At 31.7% G+C, this 23,256-nt stretch overlaps 1 protein-coding gene across 1 annotated transcript; it reads left to right on the top strand.

Moving 5' to 3' along the window:
* Positions 1 to 8,835: 8,835 nt before the first annotated feature.
* LOC132720535 (N-acylethanolamine-hydrolyzing acid amidase-like) lies at positions 8,836 to 17,920 on the top strand. Its single transcript, XM_060704690.1, has 10 exons — positions 8,836 to 9,248; positions 10,027 to 10,121; positions 13,721 to 13,790; positions 14,140 to 14,266; positions 14,526 to 14,616; positions 15,204 to 15,283; positions 15,614 to 15,786; positions 16,065 to 16,127; positions 16,901 to 16,996; positions 17,565 to 17,920. Exons 1-10 carry the CDS (start codon positions 8,944 to 8,946, stop codon positions 17,632 to 17,634), a joined length of 1,170 nt encoding a protein of 389 aa, XP_060560673.1. The 5' UTR covers positions 8,836 to 8,943; the 3' UTR covers positions 17,635 to 17,920.
* The last annotated feature ends 5,336 nt before the right edge of the window (positions 17,921 to 23,256 follow it).

The raw sequence follows: 23,256 nt of genomic DNA, 5'->3' as shown, positions 1-23,256 counted from the left end.
TTTGGAGTCTGCGATTTCACACCTAATATGGTTTTGCAAAATTTTATGTGAATCTTATCAACCTCTTTAGGACAATATATTCCCCAAACTTCCGCAGAATAAAGCAAAATTGGTGCAACTAGGGAATCAAACAATTTAAGTTTCATTATAACATCGACATGTATTCTTGTAAAAAGACTTAATAAATTATACATTGCCTTTAAAGCCTGATCAGAAAGATTTTTTGCTGTTTTAGCAATGTTACCATTTGAAACAAAAGTCACTCCTAGATAACAGAAACTGTCTACAATATCAATAACATTATCATCAATGTAAAATTGTCTTTGCTCTCGAGATTTACGTTTTTCAAAAATACAAATTTTGGTCTTCTTTATATTTATCTTAAGACCCCATTGTTTGGAATATTCATATACATAGTTAAGGTGATTCTGTAAAGTATTAGGATCGGTAGAAAATACAACCATATCATCTGCAAAAAGCAACATAAATACACATAATTCGTTAAGATCATACTCTGATAAACTATTAAGGTTAATGATTTTGCATACATCATTTATGAAGAGTATAAACATTATCGGTGAAAGTGGCTCTCCTTGTTTCAATCCAATTGAAATCCACAATATCGTCTTCTAATTTAGAGTTGCTTTGTTTCAAATTATGCAGTTCACCTTGCATGCTATTACATCTTTGTTTTTCATCGGAGAGAATTTTGTCGATATTTTTCTGTTTAGTACTAATCTCATTGCACACCTGTGAATCAAATGTTCTGCTTTTTTCAAGTTCTAGTATTGTTTTATTCGAATCAGACATTTTGGATTCCAGAGAAGAGATTCTATGATTCATTGAAGATATTTTAGAGTTAATGTTTAACACTTGTTCCTCAATTGAGTCCAGTTTACGCAAACGTAAATCAATAGCTTCAAGTTTTGACATAATTACCGTATTGTCGATAATCGGTGAGACTGGATTATTATAATGCTGCGTCTGCGACTGTGGCATCTGAGGCGGCGGTGTCATAGGCATTGCATTTGGACTCTGTATATAAGATCCCATCATATTAGGGATGTAAGGTTGTTGTAATTGATGTAGAAAGCTACCGTTACCGTTACCTACATTAGACAGAGTTGACGGTGATAACTGATCACTTTGATCCATAGCGGTCCTTTTTTGTTCAGGCAAAGGATTTCCCGCGTCAGGCGATACCTGAGATTTAGTCCGTTTTCTGTTTTTACCCATTCACTGTCATTAATAGAACTGGTTTATGTATATGAAGTATTCAATTGTCACATTACTAAGCCATTTCCACACAAAAACAGTTTTGAAGTTTTATTAAATATCCAGTTTTTATAAATATTTATCACAACGAGTAGAAATAAACCGCAATCTTGACGCATGCGCACACTTGATGTATATCAATACAGTTTTCAAATGCTTACTGAAGTGTACAGAGTATAATGGGTTATTAAGAACAAAGGAAAAGTTTCAAACCATGCGATAATGGTTAGTTAATACGCCTCCTTAAAACATGTCAACCTGAAAACTTAATATTGGGTTATAAAAGATCATATGACTGCAGCAAGACTAAAACTATAAACTCAATTTGACTTCTGAGCAAGATGGGGTTTTATACGATACACTTGCAATTCTTACAATTGCAGGAAAAAGAAATAACTCATACCAAAACAAAATCACGAAACAATAATAAAAATACAATATTTTGTTTAGATTTTATAGGCTGCATCTACCTACGAGACAAATACATCAATCAAGTTGTAATTCCATGAATTATAACTATTTTAACATCTAAGAAATAAAGAACAAAAACAACATAATCTTTTATATAGCAGAATGAAAATATCATGTAAGCCTCTTGAATATATTTTTATAAAACTCTCATGTTGTTAATTATTGTCGATATTAAATTTTGTTGTGAACTGATTTGTAAGCTACACGGGTTACTCTCCTAGTGTACACTTAGTATTTGAATATTGCTTATGCATGGTATGTTAAAAACGTAAATATTAGATCCCTTCTTTTGTTATCTAATCATTTTCCTTTGCTGCGTTGTAATTTAAAATATATATATAACATATCACACAACGTAAAGAGATATCCTTCTGGCTATCGATTCATGGATCCGTTTAAGACTTATAGGTGTTCTGTGTATGATTGCATGATACTTATTTTAGACGTTCTACAGACAATAGTCTTTATTGGTAACGACGTATAACTGATTAATTTACTTCTGCTATAACAATTTCAACTGTACAGGAGTGCTGCAACAATAAAAACAACAGTTTAAAGATTCTTCAAATCAGTTTAGTTGTTAAACTGATCAGTTAACATATTTGTAAGCGGGATTTCACGGTATTTCAAGGAGGTTCTATCCTAGAATACTTTGCCGATTTATTTAAATTGAATAATAGATCATCAACTAGAACCATGGAGACTTCATTATATAATGATAAATATTAAATATATACTTGATATAACGATTCAAATATCAAGAGAATAAGAAATATACACTTTGATATATAAGCCTGTAAATCTTAGAATACACTGAATAAAACGATCGGCAGAGTTAACTCTATTGTAAAATATACATGTACATGATTTCAAGATCACATACATATTTGCGCAGATCGTTATATTAATTGTTCAAGATCTTTGTCGCTTCTTCGCATTTTCCCTTTTTCGCATTGTTACATTTTCGCATTGATTGTATTTTCGCATTGTTGCATTTTCGCTCTTTCGCATTGTTACATTTTTGCATTGTTAAAATGAATTTGTAGAAAATATGTTAATCATATATGAAGCATGGTTACTACGACTGATATTAAGACATTTACCCGTTGAATTTGAGTTCGACTCCATTACTCGTCAGCATATGTGTAATCAATCTGCACATGCTTGACCTGAACGCAAATATGCGAAAAAGCAAAAATGCAAAAAAATGGCAATGTAAAAATACAAAAATGCGAAAAAATGAAAACACAACATTGCGAAAAAAAGTCAAAATGAAACAATGCGAAAAAGCGGAAATATGACAGATGAAATGCGAACAGACGACAGATTTTACGTGGCGTGTTGTTGTCCTTCTTCTGTCGTATTTTCGCTTTTTCGCCTCCAAAATCCGAAAAGGCGAAAACTCGAAGATTGTCGTCCATTTGTAATTTTTGCATTTACGCATTTTGGAGGTAAGGAAGGGAAAACACGATATGGCGTAAATCAGCCACCATAAGGAAGTGACTACTGACGGTTTTCAAAAAAGGTAAAGCGTTTTTTGTAGTATGGCTTGTGACAGTAAACAGCTTTTAATTTCCTTAATAGAGAAGGAAGAAAAATATTTATCTTTCTAGTCAGCGAATAAAAATTAAGATCCACTGAATCACACGACATGTCATAATTCGATGACCTTCCTTGTACATTTGTATAATTGTATAAATCTGCCGTAAAGCGTTGTATTTTGTAATCTTTCTTTATTTGTATCATGGTCTAACAACCCTTTCATACTGAAAAGGCTATTTATAGTATATCATGATTGTTTTTACATTGCAAACTAAAAGCGATAACTTTTATTATTTTGCAAAACGATCAGCTAAAAGTGTGGCAGATACTCACGATACTGTAACTCTATCTTAACACAACATTTGTATTTGATTAAATAAACGTTTGCATGACATGTTTAATCAATTGACATATTCAGTGTCCTGGAGATGAACCTTCTACGTGATATTTCTAGACACAATTTACACTTAATATACCAATATCTAAAGTCCTCAAGAACCTCTGTTCCTACAATGACCATAAAATATGTTTGATACGTCTTTACTAGTTAGAGTATCTGCAGACATATATTGAAAATATTTGTTTGCACGGTCATGTAAAAGTCATGATATTTTCCGCATACACATAGGATGCCACTTTAGCATTATTCATATCTCAGTTTTTATGAAGTCATGGCAACAATTTTATGTTTCAACTTTGAAATATATAAACAAATGTAATTAAAGAAATTTAACATTCAAGGTTTACAACAATTATTGTCTTATGAAAAACAGGAAACAAGATCCAGGTCCTCCTGGGCTCCTTGCTGCTAGTTCTTGTTGCTGAGTCGTGTGGGGGTTGCGTTTATTGAACGCCACCTTTCCTTGTTGATCTTGTTTATCATATTTCATGTATGGGAAGGACAAGATAAAAATGCTCTGCTTAAACTTCAAAAGAAATTTTTTTAAACAATATATCTATGTTATAATAATTATATAAGTTAATAAGGTTTTGTCAAATTTACATGACTTAATTTTTAAACTATCACACCTACTTTCTATACCCCAAACATAACTCTGAACCAAGATTCTGACCAAGGCTATTTATGTGATAAGTATTCAATGTTTGTCTAATAATTGTGAAGTTCCCCTCGACAGATGTCTTAAGGTATTCAAAAATGAAAAAAAAAAACAGTTTCTTTATATATCTGAAAGAAGAACACATTTGATTCGGGCGAGATTTGTTCGTAATAAAAAAGGACAGTATCTTGAATAACCACTATGAGACAATATCCATGCGAATTCTTGTTAACATCTATTCTATATTCATTAATTTGATAGCACACTATGTATAAAACTGATGTTTTCCAGCAAACGATATCTCCACAGAGCCTTTATAATCCCATGAATATAAATCACTAGATCTAATCTAACTAGGCAGTCCATATTCTAGTTCTCGAGAGACTTCTACAAGTATCATGAAATAAATATTCCGTTTTCTTAACAAATCATTCAATTCGACAACCAAGGTCAGTCAATATAAATATTATCTCTCATAAAATAAAACTTACATGCAATTATTTTGCAAAAAACATATTTTATTGTTGGAGTTTAATGACATATCAAACATTATTGATCATATCGTGGTTTAACAATATTCAGTGAGGAATACTGAGATCATCAAAGAACTGAAAATTCTAAACATACAGTAAGTAATAAGTTTGGGGTAAGTTTAGAGCACTGACGGGTGAAGCTTGATAAAAAGATCAAAATATTTCCCTACAATTTTTTAAAACCGATGGAGATGTTAGACGGAAATGGCGGAGAAGATGAGATTGCTTCTCTGGTTTAAGTGACCATACTTTATTTTAATTCTATTATATTGCAATGAAAACGCAAAATATAATGATAAAGTAACTTGCACAATCCATTATATCATAATGGCACAACCCAACAATTTAAACGTTATCGTGTGCGCATTTTACAAGATAAACCAACTATCTCATTTATATGGTGGTCCGTTAGGGCCATCGCGTTTTCTCTGAGAACCGAAGGCACGAAAAATGACAGTACGATAGTGACAGTATGACAGTACGATGGTGACTGTACGACAGTACAATGGTGACAGTACGACAGTATGATGGTGACAATACGACGGACTGTCACCATCGTGCTGTCGTGCATCGCCATCGTACTGTCGTATTGTCACCATCGTACTGTCGCACTTTCATCATCGTCCCGTCATGTTTCGCGCTTTTCGTTCTCAGAGAAAACGCGCTGGCCCTAACGGAACATCGTACATTAATGTGTATAGTCCGAGCACGATCAACAGAATTTTCGTCAATTCTAAGAATACAAGCACAGTCCATTTAAAGATAAACTCAGGTAAACATGGACAAACTCAAGTGATTAACCAAATAATTACAATAAAAGCTATACATATTATATTTTATGTACGGAGCCCCTAAGGTGACATTTTCCACATTTTTCCCCCGGAACTTAATTTGTTTTTACAAAATAATAATTCGTATTTACGAAATATTATTCGTTTTTACGAAATATTACTTCGTAATTACGAAATATTAATTCATTTTTACGAAATAATAATTCGTAATTACGAAATATCAATTTGTAATTACGAAATATTAATTCATTATTACGAAATATTAATTCGTTTTTTCGTAATATTAATTCGTTTTTACGAAATATTAGTTCGTTTTTACGAAATATTATTTCGTAATAACGAAATATTATTTCGTAAATACGAAATATTATTCGTAGAAAATGAAATATTAGTTCGTAAATACGAAATATTAATTCGTTAAAAGAGAAATATTATTTCGTAATTACGAAATAATAATTCGTAAATACGAAATAATATTTCGTTAAAAAGCGAATTAAATTTTTTCTAGCGTTTCACAGACTTTTGGTAATAGTTATTAATATGGCCTCGAAACTAAGTTCCTGACTGAATATAAGGCATGTAAATGCAATACAAATAGTGAATTTGTTCTCCCCAAGTTTTATAACTTAACACTATTGTATATAGATTAAAATAATCGCCTGGCAATAGCGGTGTTGCCACAGCCGTGATAGTACACGCGCTAGGAAAATTTTGTTAAAAAGGGGGTCCTGCTCTTCAAATCCAAACACGGGCATTTTTTTTTTCTGTTTCGTTTTGTCGAAATTATTGAGTTTTGAAATAAAATGTTATGTTTTTATGATCGCACGGTACCCATACAAGGAAATATACTTTTTTAAATTGATTAGATTAGTGAAAGTCTCGAGCACCCCCTCGCCCCTTTAGTTTTACTAACGTATATGATAAAAGAAAGTAATTATATAGCATGTTTCTTTTTTAACCATTCCCCTCATGAGCATATTGTGAAAAATGGCCGTTTTCACTGAAAAGCCTCCTGTTACAAGTTCAAACTGCTATGAATTTATGAAAAATGCTTCAATACTAATCAAACTTGGCACACATGTTGACTGGTCCATTGCCTTTGTAACGACATGCTCAGTCTTAAATTTCCTGTTACCATGGCAACGAGGGGACATCTCAAAATTGCCAAAAATCAATATTTTGCCTCGATTTTTTCCATCAAATTTATTTCAAAGTGCTGCAACTTCTCAAGGGATTGAGATAGAGTCAAAGGCTTTTCAGCGTTGGTTACACGTTACCTTATGATCGACCTGGTGTCGTTTTTAGCCCCTCACAAGTCCAAAATTTTCTTGGCGATGAGGGGGACTCCGCACCACTTCAAACCCCCAAAAAAGAAGGGGGCACATCCCCCTTCTGGCAACCCCCTGATGTATCTTTTGGGTGGGGGACGGCGCCGAAAAAGTGCTCACTTTTTGGAGCAACATTTCTCAAACGAAAATATGTGTTTTGGGCCCAAATAGGACATTTTTTCACTATTTCAGGCCTAAAAAAGGGGGGTCGAAAGTGCATTGTTTCGCGTATATATGAGGTAAAGGGTTAAAGAAACATGCCAGAAAAGATTGATTGCCTCAAAAATTAAAACATTGCTGATAGGAACATGTATTTGACAATGGGGAAAAAGAAGCCATTTTGGATAGAGAATGACTTCTCGTTCACTTAGATATAATAACTTGAGAACTATTCGGCTTATAATCGCAAGGTTGATCCAGGCTTGTAAATGATCCCTTTGTGAGATTAGTAGGTTCTTTGTCAAGCTCACAATGACCTTAAATAAGATTTCGTAAAAACGAATTAATATTTCGTAAAAACGAATAATTATTTCGTAAAAACGAATAAATATTTCGTAAAAACGAATTAATATTTCGTTAAAACGAATTATCATTTCGTAAACACGAATTCATATTTCGTTAAAACGAATTATCATTTCGTAAACACGAATTCATATTTCGTAAAAACGAATTAATTTTTCGTAATTTTGAAATAATATTTCGTTAAAAAGAATTAATATTTCGTAAAAACGAATTATTATTTCGTAAAAACGAATTAAAATTTCGTTATTACGAATTAATATCTCGTAAAAACGAATTAATTGCCGGGAAAAAAGTGTCGAAAATGTCACTTTAAGGGCTCCGTATTTATGAGATATTATCTTCGTTTGACACTATAGCACATAAGGTAAGACCTCCTATTACTATGACAGTGAATTAAGCTTGTGGGTTCGAAACTGGTGGAAACTGTTTAATCTTTTATTCAAGTTCTAGATTTTTAATCCTTTACTGTCTGACAGGATAAATATATGATTACGCATATGAACTTAAAGATATTGTATTTTTGTCTCTCTTCAAAGTTTTTAAATTATTCATACATTTATAATAAGAAATGAAATATAAAAAAAGAAATGCGATAGTGCAATAAATGTATTGAGAAGAACATACTTCGATGATAAAGTAACATAATTAAATCAATCAAATAAAAAACGCATTTATCATGATGTAGTTTCGTACAAGGAAGATTTTTTTTTTGAATCTGCCATGGAGTCGGTTCCGCTCTACCGATTGAGCTTTTGCGACAAATTTTACTTACTTTTACAATTATCGATCAAAAGTACAATCCGTAGGATGTGCAACATTTCATTTACCTATATAGTATTAAGATGAATTGTTTCGTACTATAAATAAATATGAAGAAACTTCTAATTATCGTGTTCGGATTATAGGTCAACATTTAATCAGATATGTATAATTAAGTGCACGTGCACCATCCTACGTTATACCTGTAAACGGAAGTACAAGAAAAGCATTGATGCAAGGCATCAAAAGGCGTCCAAGCAAGAAATTATACTATCGTCGGATATCCACGGCCCATTCTTTAACATGTTATGTTACATGTTAATCAACCGTGGGTATCCAACGATGTCATTATACTTGCTTTCAGAATATTAACTTAATCTGATTTAAGATATTGAGCTACATATGGTTTTCTACAAAGTATTTAACCATGTTTAACCGTTAATTCGAATCATTTTAACCGTTATTCATTTCTTTCAACGGATTTTTTATGAATGTAAAAGTAAACTTTCGCCTCTTAATTCATAAGGAAAATTAAGCTGTATGACTAAGTTGTAAAATCCGGTTAAATGAAAGAAAGGACACTCTTGATATTTATTTTAGATACAGTTTAATATAAACACTTGTAAATAGTAATAATTATTATTGTGTCATTGTTTAATGTCACATGAGAACAATTTTTATCTTATCCTTGATTGGACATTTAACCGGGCCTATCGCTGTAACTTCATATATCTATCCTATATCAAACTGTAATACGTATGACTTATTTAATCACACAAAGATGACGCGAGGGTGTTTAATATTATGTTGTTATGCTGGAATATTATTTGCAAGTATTTCGCCGGTAAAGGGACTCATTAAACCGCCGAAGAAATACATAGTGAATCTTGACGTGGAACCAGAGAAAAGATGGCAGGAAGTTGCTTTGGATCATACATTTCTAATCAAGGATATTCAATCAATCGTGACGTATGTTATTAGTTTAGTAAATATTTGTTGATATTACGTTTTGAATTAATACGCAAGTTATCTTTATACTTTTGCTCGTGTTTAAGGTATAATACGTATTACGATTTCAGTTATGTTGGCCAGATTCGTTAATATATTATCTTAATGTAAAAAGATTTCTTATTGCATTTTTTGTAAGACCGACATACTTTTAGTTTATAGGGAAAATTGCACTTGACTAAATTTGAGATCGTAATTGATGTTTAAGGAGACATTTTGCCCATCCAAGTGTAATATTATAGTGTGTGTATATGAGATATACAATATTAATGTACATTCTATCGTACTTGTTTTTTATCTTAAAAATTTTCTATACCCCACATTACCCATGTACCAGTCTATAAATATCTGTCGGAATTGATTCAGAAGTTATATATATTTGTTTTGTTTTATTCGTTTTTTTATATATTTTTTTCCATTTCCATCAATGTTAGGCTTAATCAAACTGAATTTTAATAAAACACAACTTTATCTTCCTGTAATCTATAAGGTTATCTCATGACGAAATTTACATAACATTAAAACATGATACTTCTTTTTGGGTTTTTGTCTCGAAAAATTAAATTAGGAAAAATATATGGTTACGGTTTTTTATGACATAATTACTGCTTATCTGTGCAAACATGATGCTCGATACATGTTTCGGTATAATCTACGCGGCGACGACATATGTACAGTGATTTCTATATTATATCTAGACACTGGGCAATAATTTCTTTTTTGCTTGTTTTATTTTCAGTTCAGTGATACCCAAAGATATACTGCCGTATATAGAACTTATTGCCACAGACATAGATTATTATCTACCTAAACCCTATGCTGGTGAAATGAGAGGTACATGCACAATTTACCTTTACTTTCTTGTCGACATAAAATGTAAACTATGGTAAACATAATAATATGCAAATGTAAATTATTTGAAGATATGTTTATCGGACGCGGAACTATTTCTAGTAGTCGAACACAAAATGCTTCATTTAATTCATTTATAAGTATATGTCTTTTGTTTGATCTCTTATTTTACAGCTTTTTACAATCTATGTAGGGACATAAACAGTTCTTTCTTCATCCAGGCGAGGGAAAAGCCTCCTGATTTCTCGACGAAAATAACCCGCTTTTTTAATAGCCTTAAGCTTAGCTACATAATACGCGGAAAAATACTACTGACGATCAATTTGTGGTGTCCAGTTTGTTTCCTTCTTCCTTAACCGCTTTATTTATGACTATCCATGTTACATAAGTCGAACATTCGAAGCAAAAATTGAATTAAAAGTTGTTAGAGATAAAACTAATTGCATGTTCATAAGATAAATTGAAATTTTCTTCCGATTTCGTTTTTGAATTTGTTTAAAGAAAACAGCACTGTCACATTACTATTAAGCACTGTCACAGTCAGGAAATACAATACGAACAAACAAATCTTCTCATAAACGATAAGATAAGAAAGAAACATTGTTAAACTTGCCTGCCAACATGTCTTTACCTCGTTAATATATCACTTTGACTCATATTGCATGTAATATACCGATTACGTATCTTAATGTTTGATATATATGTCTTGCCTAATGTTGTCATATCGTATGTATCAACTGACTTTGTCCGATAAAAATACCAAATTGAATATCGTACCTGACAATAATGCAGATACCTTTTGAATAATAGAAAATCGTGACAATAATGCTGTTATCACTCGAATAAATCGAATATCTTACCTGACAAAAATGCCGATATATCTTGAATTAATAGAATATTTTGCCTGACAATAGTGCCGATATCTCTCGCAAAAATGAATATCTTGCTTAACAAAAATGTCGATAATTCTCGAATAAATGGAATATCTTGCTTAACAAAAATGTCGATTATTCTCGAATAAACCGAATATCTTGCCCGACAATATTTCCGATATCTCTCGAAAAAATGGAACATCTTGATAACAAAAGGTCGATGTCCCTCGAATTAATCGAATATCTTCCCTAACAATAACGCCGATATCTCTCGAATAGAAAGAATATCTTGACAATAATGCCGATATCCCTCGAATAAATAGAATATCTTGCCAAACAGTAATGCTGATATCCCTCAAATAAATCGAATATCCTGCCTAACAATAATGCCGATATCACTCGAATAAATAGAATAGCTTGCCTAACAATAATGCCGGTATCTCTCGAAAAAATTGAATATCTTGCATGACAATGATGCCGATATTCCTAGTATAAATCAAATATTTTTCTTAACAGTTATACTAATATCTGTCGAATAAATCGAATATCTCGCCAGACAATTGATATGTCGATATCAGTTTGATTCATATTGCATGCAATAAACCGAAACGCCCGATGTATCTTAATATTTGATATATATCTTGCCTAATGTTATCATATCGTATGCATCGACATATCGTATTATACTGACTTTGTCCGACAAAAATACCGAAATCGAATATCGCACCTGACAATAATGCCGATACCTTGTGAAAAAATAATATATTCACAATAATGCCGATATCTCTCGAATAAATCGAATACCTTGCCCGACAATAATGCCGATATATTTAAAAAAAGAATATCTTTACAATAATGCCGATATATCTCGAATAAATGTATATCTTACCTGACAATCATGCCGATACATTTGAAAAAGAATAGAATATCTTCACAATAATGTCGATATCTCTCGAATGAATCGAATATATATCCAACCGATATCTCTGTCTAATAAATGGAATATCTGTCCTGATTATAATGCCGATATCTCTCGGATAAGTATTTCGAGTAAATAGAATAACTTACCTAACGAAAATCGAATATCTTGCCTCATAATAACGCCGATATCTCTCGAATATCTCTTGCCTAACTAAATTGCATCTGTCTTATGTTCATTTTATTTGTCTCTGAATTTTTGTCTTGTCTAATAAACGCCGAATTATCAAATAGTAGTTAGAGCTAGAATTATTCTAGCTATAAATGCAATCATTGTCTATCTTTAACACCGGAATATCTAACATTAATAATATTTATCTTGCTATAAATATACATCTTGCCTGACGATATCACCGATATTTCTCTTGTTTTAGATATTTTTATTAAGTTTACAGTCATGTATATCTTGCCTAGCTAAAACGCCGATATCACTTACATTAATATTGTTCATCTTATTATTCATAGAAAATTTTATTTTCTTAACGCAGATATCTATTATAGAAATATTTATTTTATTGACCGATTTATTATATACTTATGAATGAAATATTGAAATATATTGGTGTAATAAAATGAGTATTTTCTTTTTTCGTATTTTCACTGTAAAAATGTATTTTGAACTGAAGTGAAACATATTTTCCGTATTTTCACTGGTGTTTTGCCGGACTTCTTTCTTATATATTCAGCAAATACATGTACACACAATTTAAGGCTAAGTTTTTCAAAAGAGAATATTGTAAATAAAAAAAAAATATTCAAGTAATTTCTCTAAATACAGGGTTTATTTTATAATGGTGAAAATAAACCCTTTATTTATAGAAAAAAGTAAATGTACCTATCCGATAAATGTTGTAACTGTCATACAAAGTACTCTTCTCTTATTGAATGTTTTGATGTTTTAATTTTTGTCTAATATTACGCAACCAGACTATTTTTGGCAAGACAAACGTTCAAAATGGCCGCCAGAATATAATATTAGTCATATAGAAATACCGAAAGCCTAGAAGTATCAAATGAAATAAATAAAAATATTGGACTGGCGTTATTTAACGCGAGTTAGCGAAAAAAACCAAAAGCGAAATAAGCGAAAAAATGTGTAGTAACGCAAAACGAATGACGTCATAACTTGTCTTACACGACCAACAGTTTTCCCTATTAAACATAGAAGAACCGAAAGTGTGTATTATTATGCAATACAATCACTGTTGACGTTATATATCAACTGTTGACGTTATATATCCAAATCGGTGATTTTATTGCATCATTTTAACACTCGGGCTACACCCTCGTGATATAATTTCTCGCATCCGAACTCCAAACAGTGATTTAATTTAGCGATAAAGTCACTGTTTGGAATATATTATTTCTTAAATTACGCAAAAAGCGTTATAACGTGAAACAAAACGCGGAACAAAAGGCGTAATAACGCGAAACACGCGAATCAAAAGGCGTTATGATTAAAACAAGGGAGCTTTAACGCGAATAAAAACGTATTTTTATTTGCGATTCAACGCTTTTACAATTTTGAATTTCAGTTTATTCGGTACTATTGGGCTTTTTAAGAATATAGTGGTCGTAACTGACACGATATGGAATAAACGGTCATACTGTATCATGTCAGTAACAAACAAATATCGTGCCTGAAATATATTATATATAACTTGGTTACCAATGTAATTAATATCCCTTTTTAATGATATATTTATGCCTTAATTAACTTTTCACTTTCAGGATTTGCTAAGGCATTGAACATAAGTGTAGGAGATATTGTCATGACCAATCTTATCTATGATGTCTCCGCGTAAGTCAATATTAAACTAATTGACGTTTCTCCTTTATAGTATGAATATTATTCTATTACATTTTAAATCCATCGTAACAAAATGGTTGACATGTATTATATGTATAACTCTTAGTTTGATCTATAATAAGATACATGGAAATGTTTAAGTTAAATAAAAATTTCTTCTTCTTCTTCTTCTTCTACTTCTTTTTTTCTTCTTTTTCTTCTTCTTTTTCTTTTTCTTCTTCTACTTCTTCTTCAGAATAATGGTATTATACACGGACATGTAGAAAACAGACTTCAATGATAACGAACTTAATGTCCTGTAGTTCGACAAGGCATGAAAAAATGTATGTTTTTTTTTCAGATTTTGCACAAGCATAATATCACAAGACGACAAAGGTCAAATCTGGCATTCAAGAAACTTAGACTACCCCTTCACAGGTATTCTAGAGAACATAACTATTGCTGTGGATTTCCAGTCACGTGGTCAGGTAAGGTTGATTTTTTTAAGATTGTTCTCTAATGAGTTTCTATCAGATATCGATATGTTGCGATGTGATTTATCTTTAAACTTGAATGTGTTTTGTTGAATAAGTAATGACTGCAAGACATTTTTCAAATTTATAAATATAGCTGCTCAACCGTTTTAATAAAATTTTAACACATAAACAATTATCAAAACCAATTGAATTAATTTTCTCTTTTAAAAATTACCAATAAATTAACGCAATAGCATATTTGTATATACAGACGGTGTACAGTGTGGTAACCTATGCTGGGTATATCGGTGCTTTAACTGGGCAACGTCCTAATGTATTTACCGTCACCGTAGATGAAAGAGGTAAATATACAGTAAATCAAGTCGCTTTAAGATCATTAACGGCCTGAATCCAGATCCATGACAGAGTGGTTAAGAAATACTGACTTCTGATTGATTGCCACTCACGTCAGTTTAATGTTTCCAACAAATTATGCATTGAAAAGTAGCTGCATTACCTTCTCATATTTTTTAATTTTCTTGAAAAATCAGCATACATGTAGTTCACATAGTTACCCGAAATAAACACTGTTTAAAGAACAAAAAATCATTTTTTATTCACGCCCCTATAGTGTAAAGATAACATTCGGCGGGTCTTAACAGTATGTTTGTATAACGCAAATGACGTATGCAAGGCCGTGCAATACCATTATCACGGAGTCGCAAAATCGGCACTAATAATGCGGATTATCGTTAAAATGCTTTGTTATTAATCAGTCGGCCGTCGTGATCATATTCCTACGCATTCGAACTCGAATGGTGCATTATTCTACAACAATGAACTCAAAATTTGTATATATTTTCTTAATTCTTTGTTCTGAAAATAACATCTTAGCCAGATTTATATTATGTGATCACAAATACACATAGTGTTAATATTTTTATATTAGACCAGGGGTCAATTATATGGAACCTTGTGATTGGAATTCTTGACAAAAATGTGGTACCAGTGTCTTTCCTTGTTAGAGATGTGAGTATCAGTTGAACTCTAAGCTTATAGTACATTTAGTATTACCAAGACACTTGTTAAGGACACTTAAATCCAAGTCGAACAATTAATGAAGTAATTGTCATTATATTTTGGTTCAAAGGTTTTTTGCAACATTGACAAACATGCACTTGCTTGAACGATTCGGCAAAGCGATTTATCCTTTACCTCCGAAAGAGATATATTTGTTGTTTACCAGGCTTGCAATAGCAAAACCAGATTTTTACTGAAAAATAAAGTAGTACGTTAACTTAATAAGAATCTCGTGACATATAGATTATCGTATTAAATTACTTACCAAATGTGTTTCAGGCCCTTGCTAATGACACGACTTTTGAGGCAGCCATTAACCGTTTGTCCTACACACCAACAGCAGCAGATGCGTATTTTATCATGGGTGGGGTAAAACCAGGAGAAGGCGCTGTCATAACAAAGGGGCGGCTTGCACCAGATGATGTCTGGAGACTAGATCCAGCTAATGGAAGGTATCGGAATGTCGTTTTGTAATATGAAGGTGTGATTATGTTGAAATCGGTATAAGATGTTTCAAGTAAATAAAAGCTTAACACAGTTTTGGACAGAAACAAAATGTAACATCAAAAACTTAAAAAAAAAGATTCATGTACATGTATTGAATAGAATTAAAATTAAAGATTTTCGTATGGATGGTAAAACGAATCCTAACAAAGTAATAATTTATAAAAAGATATTCCATAAAAAGTTTATTTATAACATATTTTATTAAATGAAACATTTCTTTTAGATGGTTCCTGGTTGAAACCAACTATGATCACTGGACACCTCCGCCACCTAATGACAATAGAAGGTAACTTTCCAGTACCGTCCGTAAAAAGGGTTAATCAATCCGAGCCAACTTTGTCGTTTTGGATGTTCTTTCCATTTTACTCTATCTTACAATACTTTTTTTATTATTTGAAAAAAAAGTCTTTAAGGAAACACTAAGAGCTCTTTTCCGAAGTATTCAAAATAGTAATAAGTTGACTTTATTTCGCTTGAGTTTTACATCACACTAGAAGGTCATATGATGAATTGCAAGGAAGGCCTCGGGTGATTCTCCGTGCATTATTTTACACACAATGGAAACCCCAGTTCAACCACGGACCTTCTGTTTGTTAGCTGGACGACAAAATCTAAAGTTCCTGGCAGGAATCGAACCCACGGGGATGAGAAGCAAGTGGTTTAAAGTCAGTCACTTCAAACATCCGGCCTTCATGCCCCATCTGGTTAACTGTTATGTCTAAAACAGAAATATACCCAAGTGATTGCTTGATATTAATATGTGTAAATATATGATATTTTCATGACTAGAGTTATCAAATAAAAACGCTTATAAACAAATTTGAACAAAAAAAAATAAAATACGAAATGATGCCATAGTTTATAATATAAAGGATATTGAATTGTTATTATTTACAAAATACAAGCCAACTGAATCAGCGCAGTAAGTGAATTAAAGAACAATTCATCATTAAAACACAGATTTTATAGCATCATTAAATTTTAATAATATCCCCTTTATAATACGGTTGTAATGAATACATTATTTCAAATATCCTTTAATGTTGTTATTGTTTTCAGAGATCCAGCCATTAAAGCGATATCAAGTTTAGGACAGGCCAATATAACCGTAATGAATTTGTTTAATGTAATGTCCACTCCTAAAGTGTTGAACTCGTAAGTATACTATTTTCGTTTAGATAATTTGAGTCTCACGCGACGCAGCTTTGTTTCTTTAGTCTTTCTTTGAAAGCAAAATTAGCAAAATTCAACAGGTTGGTAGTTCTACTCTATCTAGTACTTTAAGGTCTTTCTTCAGCAGGTTTTGCCAGAAGAACATATCCTTAATAGATATGTTAATGTTACGAAAAATCAAACCCAAAGAATGTCAATCTGATATGTTTATGATATCACCTAGCTCGTTAATATATATTTATTTAATAACTATTTCCATATCATGTTATTTCCACTGCCAAACTATATTAACAGGTAAATATATGTCTTATTTGGCTTCAACAAGCGTGGATTTAACTATTCAATCAATATTGTAGTTTAATGCCAACGAGACTTTCCAATGTTTTTAGTGTAATGTCACCGATTAAATCTTAATGTCTACAATGAAATCTTAATGTCACCAATAAAATATTAATGTCACCAATAAAATCTTAATGTCACCAATTCAATCTTAAGCATAACAGTGCATATTCTGTAAATACAACTTACTTAGCTTTTGTTATATTGTCAGTGATACAACCTATACTGTTGTTATGTCAGCCGCGAAGCCATCACTGATGCAGACATGGATAAGGGATTAATTCCTGGAACAATATATCAGCGGTGATATTACGAGTTATTCTTGCAATAAGTGCAATATCTAGTTAATATTTTATGATATGATAGTCTTTGACGTTTGTTCAACTGTGTATATGATACAACTGTGGTTGTTGCTGAGCTTTATATACTTAAGAAAACTACATGCATTTCATATTAAAGCAGTGTGTTATACTAGTATTTCATTGTTTTGCTCATGTGTTGATAGAATGTATTGCTTTTAAAATTTATACCAAATGATATTTTTGGGAATAAAATGCTTGAAATTCAAGAAAGGTTTAGTTTGTCTCCTTAAGACATAAACATATACTCTATTAGACATGAACAGTTCATAATCGTATATTGAAAGATTACCTTAGAAATACCGCACATAGTAGGATTACAATGGAGCGTTGGCAGGTTGTTTCACGAGTGGGGTTCACAAAAGTTTGACAGGGGGTAATGCAAAAAAAAAAATTCTGGAACAAAGTGATCCCTTGGAAGCATTAATCACAACAAAAGTATATGAAAATTGCAAGGTTTGATTGAGTCTGTACATAAGGGATAATGGAAAAAAACAACATCCAAGTGTGGGTGGGGACGTCTGTTGAAATTGTAATAATTACCAGAGGGACAAGTTTTCAAAATTTTGCTGACTTTTACTAGTTTTTGCGAGACTTAAAATCTAAATCGCAGAGAGGTTCCACAAGCAAAAGGCCTTCGATATAACCGTCCTTCCCCCAACATCCACGCATGTTATTAAATTAATCATTCTTAGTTTTGAATTGATTAGTAAATTGACAAATGTATGTGGTTTGGGTTAAAATAATGTTTTGTCCTAGGCAGTGTATGCTTTGATACTCATTTGAGTGTTACCTTTAACGTTATCATTCATGACACTTACGTTGTGTCATATTAAAACAGTGATTTTATCGCTTAAGTAATAAGCTTATATCAAGCTAAACTGTGCCTGAAATGTTTCCATACTTATTTTTCAGTGCGTCACATTCTTAATGAATACGTCACATGTCTAAATATAGATCGTTTACAGTGATTTTGGGAAAAATACGGATCGTGTTTAGAGTACGGTTTTATATATTTAACTATAGTGAATATCAGAACAATAATCATGTATATTATTAACGTTACGTTTTATTTTGTCGCCATGTGGTATTGCATTGTTTATTTCACTTCGCATCCCTTGTATTCTGATGAAGTCACCACTATATTTAGTGCAATACGCAAATAAATATTGAGGATAAAATATGTGTTGTTGTTGGACGTTTTATGTTTATGTGACTTAATTTTAAAATAATAACAACGAATATGATACAGTAAACAGCATTTATATATAGCCATGATAAGTTTCAACATTAGACAGAAAAATAATATGAAGTGTTTTAACTGATGTTTAAAAATGCGTTATATAAGAGAAAAATACACGAAAAGAAAAAAATATAATAGTATGGACACAGTGCAAACTCAGTCACGCAAATAATAGAAATGATATACTTTGTGTTTGTATAAATTTCGATATATTTTTGTATATTAATAAAGCATTTAAAGTGTACATGCATACGTAAGTGTTAGGTACTCTTATGGAAACTCCACGTTTTCATTAAGAATCATATCTTTCAGTGTTTCTTAAATCTAAAAACAAAACTCAGAAATAACATGTGCTAGTAATAGTCAGAGAAATGAAAAGAAAATGAAAAACTGTTTCATAGAGCTTTTGTTTTACTTTATAATTGTAAAGTGCTCGTTATCTCCGTGCTAATGATAACAAAATAGTACTAACACATATCGATAGTGTTTAATATGTATATTTATTAAACACAATGAAAACAACACATATTGTTAATCTTTATATTATATAAAATTTGATTTGTTTCTCAACATATTTATTTAAAATGGTGAACTATCAATAATTAACCGCTTTTTGTAAGTATGTATCAATTTAAATGTACTTTGTATAAAGCTTCTGTTCTGTTCTGTTCTGTTTAAAACATTTTACGTGACTGCACGGTTGAGTGATTAAATCGTCGCTTTAGCAATCTAAGCATTGCTGGCCGTCATGTGTAAGCTTTAATATTCCAGAGGCAGAAACATTAAACCTTTTGCTTATAGAAATGGATTAGGAAGTGTTAGCTAAAATGTTTTAATTATATTATCAAAAGGTAAGTATTAAAATAGCGAAAAAATATAGACAAAGTCAGCCAAACATTTATACGGATGCATCGTGTTACATAAAGTATTGTAGTTCTTCAGCATACCTAACACTTGTATGTTTAAACGTTGAAAGTGTTTCTCTTTTATTATTTTAGTTAAGAAATAATATAGGTCTTTATCGACTATTTATCGCCTATTCAAAATCGCTTTGGGGTTTTGTATACGTAGGAATTGTATGATTTGACCAGAAAGGCTGCTGATTAATTTATTTTGCACCAAAACAACAAACTAATGATGAATTCCCGGTAAGCACGTCTAAGACCAACATTATTTCGTTTCTTTTATGACAATATAAAGGAGACCAATAACGTTATTTTAGTACCGAACTGTTTCTTTTTAAATCCTGCTTCGCTAAAGTATACAAAAGAAATGTAAGAAAAATGTTTCACCTTATTTTTCGTCAATTACTTTATCAATTTTTCAACAATATAAACTTCTGAGTCAGTCATACTAGATGATATTATTTTTACATCAGTGCTTGATAAATCAATCTTCATACCCCACCCATGTTAATTTAAAATGACGTCATAATGTTATGGTAACTTTGAGAATGATTTGAATGCTTTGGATGACGTCATTCACATTGCCTACGAATTGCCGTAGATTTTTCTTATAAATTTGAATCAACCGATATTGATAAAATCTGTGCCCGTTAGTGTATGTGAAATGGCAATTGAGTATCTTATGTAACAAAAACTAAATTAGAACAAAAATTATCAATACAAATGCGTTATTATTGCTACCTTAAAATGATTTGTTAATCCCTATTATCGGAGGGAGAACATGTATATCAAGAATAGACAAATATACATGTTAATTGGCAAATTATAACATCCTTTGTTTTTCTTCTCTGTGTACAGTATCAGAATCAGGGTTTAACCAAAATATTAAACACACGTGTGGAGAGGGATGAAACAATATAGCCATTGGTGCATTAAAATCCTTGACCCTAAAACAGTAAAGGTTGTATAGTAAACTAGCGAAACAAAATACTCAAAAAGTCTAAACCGCATATTGGGTACAACAGAAAGAGCATAACAGATAAGGTATCAATTTAACAGTCATTATCAAATGAGCACGGTATATTTACTCTTATCAATGAAGTAAAATGGTGTAGAATAACTGATTAATGCATGTGGCAAGTAACAGCTAACCTGGCCAATTGTTTGAAAATACAACGGTTAATTAAGTGTTTATTAAGTCAAAACTGTTTTGATTATTTGAACATACTATATTATGCGTGAGTTTAATTTACTGTGAAGTCTACATTGCAAACAAATATTCGCATTTGGGTTGGACGTTTATATTTATGAGAAAAACAGTGTTCTCTAAAATTATGACGAGCCAATCGTGTCGGATTTATCATTCTCAAAATGTGGTAATCATTCTGTAATGCCTTATATACATATGGAGTGAATAAACCTGTCTTCATAAAGTAGTAATATGAAACAGTTACATTTCAAGTGAGTACCGTACCCCATAGATTAGATAAATTTGGATTTCCGTTCTTGGATTTCAACAATAACAAAAAAAAGAAGAAAGAGGTATAATTCATTCGTGTAATAAAATTATATCGAAATGTGTTTTTCTCAAAACCCTATATGGAAATTTGCTAAAAGTCGAAGATCATCCAGGAAAACATACAAGGTAAAATATATCAATGGAAGACAAAATTCAGTTGTTGCCGGTGCCGACAACACAAGTAAAGAATCGGAAGACACACCATGCGGCGTAGAATTAATAGTGGCTGAAGTCAAGCCGAGGGGCTTGTACTCGCAAAATCCAAGAAGGTTGTCAGTGGATGATATAGTTGATGTCGAGATGCCCATTGAACACGACCCGGCCCCTCCACCTCCGGATCTTATAGATGAATAAAATTTTAACAAGAAATAAAACATACATATTATTTTACATATTAAGTGTAGTGTTTAATGGTCGGGAGGCTAAGTGTCAAAAAACATGTTTGTCACTAGCGTAAAACAAAGATAAAATGTAATAACTGTTACATAGAAACGCCATTCAGCTTGGCAAAATGCATTTCAGACAACTTCCATAATGTAAAACGGATATGGGTGAAAAGCATTACTGATAAAATTAATATGATTAAGTATATAGTCGAGTTTTGGGTCATGCAAAGATATGTATTAGAACGGTACGAGTTCTATAAATGAAAACAATATAAAAGGAAACCTTCTTATTTCAAACATGCGCTTTGCTAAAGACGATATTCTTCACAACATGGTTATCTTCTTTTCTGAAATATAGATTCGATTTCCAATACATTGTTGTTGTTTTTAAATTAATAGCAGGAGGATTATACACAAATGCAACAATAATAATAATTACTTACTCTAAGAGTAATCAGGTAATTTCTAAAACACGTTCCTTATTGAATGAATAAGCAGAACAAAAGGAGAACGAAATAAGAGCCTTATCGTAAATGCTCCGTGTTATTGTAATTTCTATGTGTTCATGTTTACAAGTTTTGGTCTCAGTTTACAGATTTTAGTAATGTAATACTTGTTAGTACTTTAAGAAATGTTTTCTCAAACAATTGTTAATATAAATATATAGTTATTTTCTTATATCTTATAAAGTTATAATAGATTATAAGTTAAAGGATATGACATTAGTTGTTATGTCAATAACACATTTATAAAACTAGGCAGAAAAAACAAACTAATTCTATATCCAGTCCGAATGTACATTCACAGTTCTGTAAACAATCTGGCGGCATTTTCATGTGGAAACTGCTTCCATTTAAAGTCATAAAGGACTTCTGGGCGCGTGGGTTGAAATTCCACGGAAAGCTTTAGCAAATAACTTAAAATGTGTTGCTTAGGACTAATAAAGTCCAGGTTTCGAGAGTCTTCCTTCTAATACATTCATGGCGTCATGCATCTATTGATTTCATTGATGTTACTAGTATATACCGGTTAGTCTGTGATATCATTTACTGTGGTGGTAGTGAAAATTGAAACTTAAAATACTGGCACGGAGTTAGAAACTCGTTCAATTATTCCCCACACGAGAAGAACAGAGAACATCAACCGAGTTCAATTAGCACATGAACTCCGATGATTTTGCTGGACAGGTGATAAGGGCAATCAAAACCAAACAAACACATGCGCATGCACGGGGCAGGTAAGTAGCGTAAGTGGTCGGATTGTATTTTATAGCACAAAGTAAAATTAGGAGACTAATACAGATAGTAAAATCAGAGTAATAGCGAGCTCATACACAGCCATATACTAGAAAGACGAGTACTGTTGCACATTACATATAGCTCAGGTGTATGCATACATTTAAATCACTACCTTCTACATTTTATTCCAAAACAAACAAACAAGTGTTTAGTTGAAGAATATTTAATACAAATATTCAATTTTTATCTTTCA

Source organism: Ruditapes philippinarum, unplaced genomic scaffold (genome assembly GCF_026571515.1).
Source record: "Ruditapes philippinarum isolate M1 unplaced genomic scaffold, ASM2657151v2 ctg5250_1_1_1_1, whole genome shotgun sequence".
NCBI lineage: Eukaryota > Metazoa > Mollusca > Bivalvia > Venerida > Veneridae > Ruditapes > Ruditapes philippinarum.
This window is presented reverse-complemented; position numbering and strand designations above follow the sequence as displayed.

Excerpts from the sequence above, each read along its gene's own strand:
- LOC132720535 (XM_060704690.1), top strand. The coding sequence starts at position 8,944 with ATGAGAACAATTTTTATCTTATCCTTGATTGGACATTTAACCGGGCCT. Across the intron at positions 13,791-14,139 it reads CTTATCTATGATGTCTCCGC|ATTTTGCACAAGCATAATAT; the intron begins GTAAGTCAATAT and ends TTTTTTTTTCAG. Across the intron at positions 16,128-16,900 it reads CCACCTAATGACAATAGAAG|AGATCCAGCCATTAAAGCGA; the intron begins GTAACTTTCCAG and ends TATTGTTTTCAG.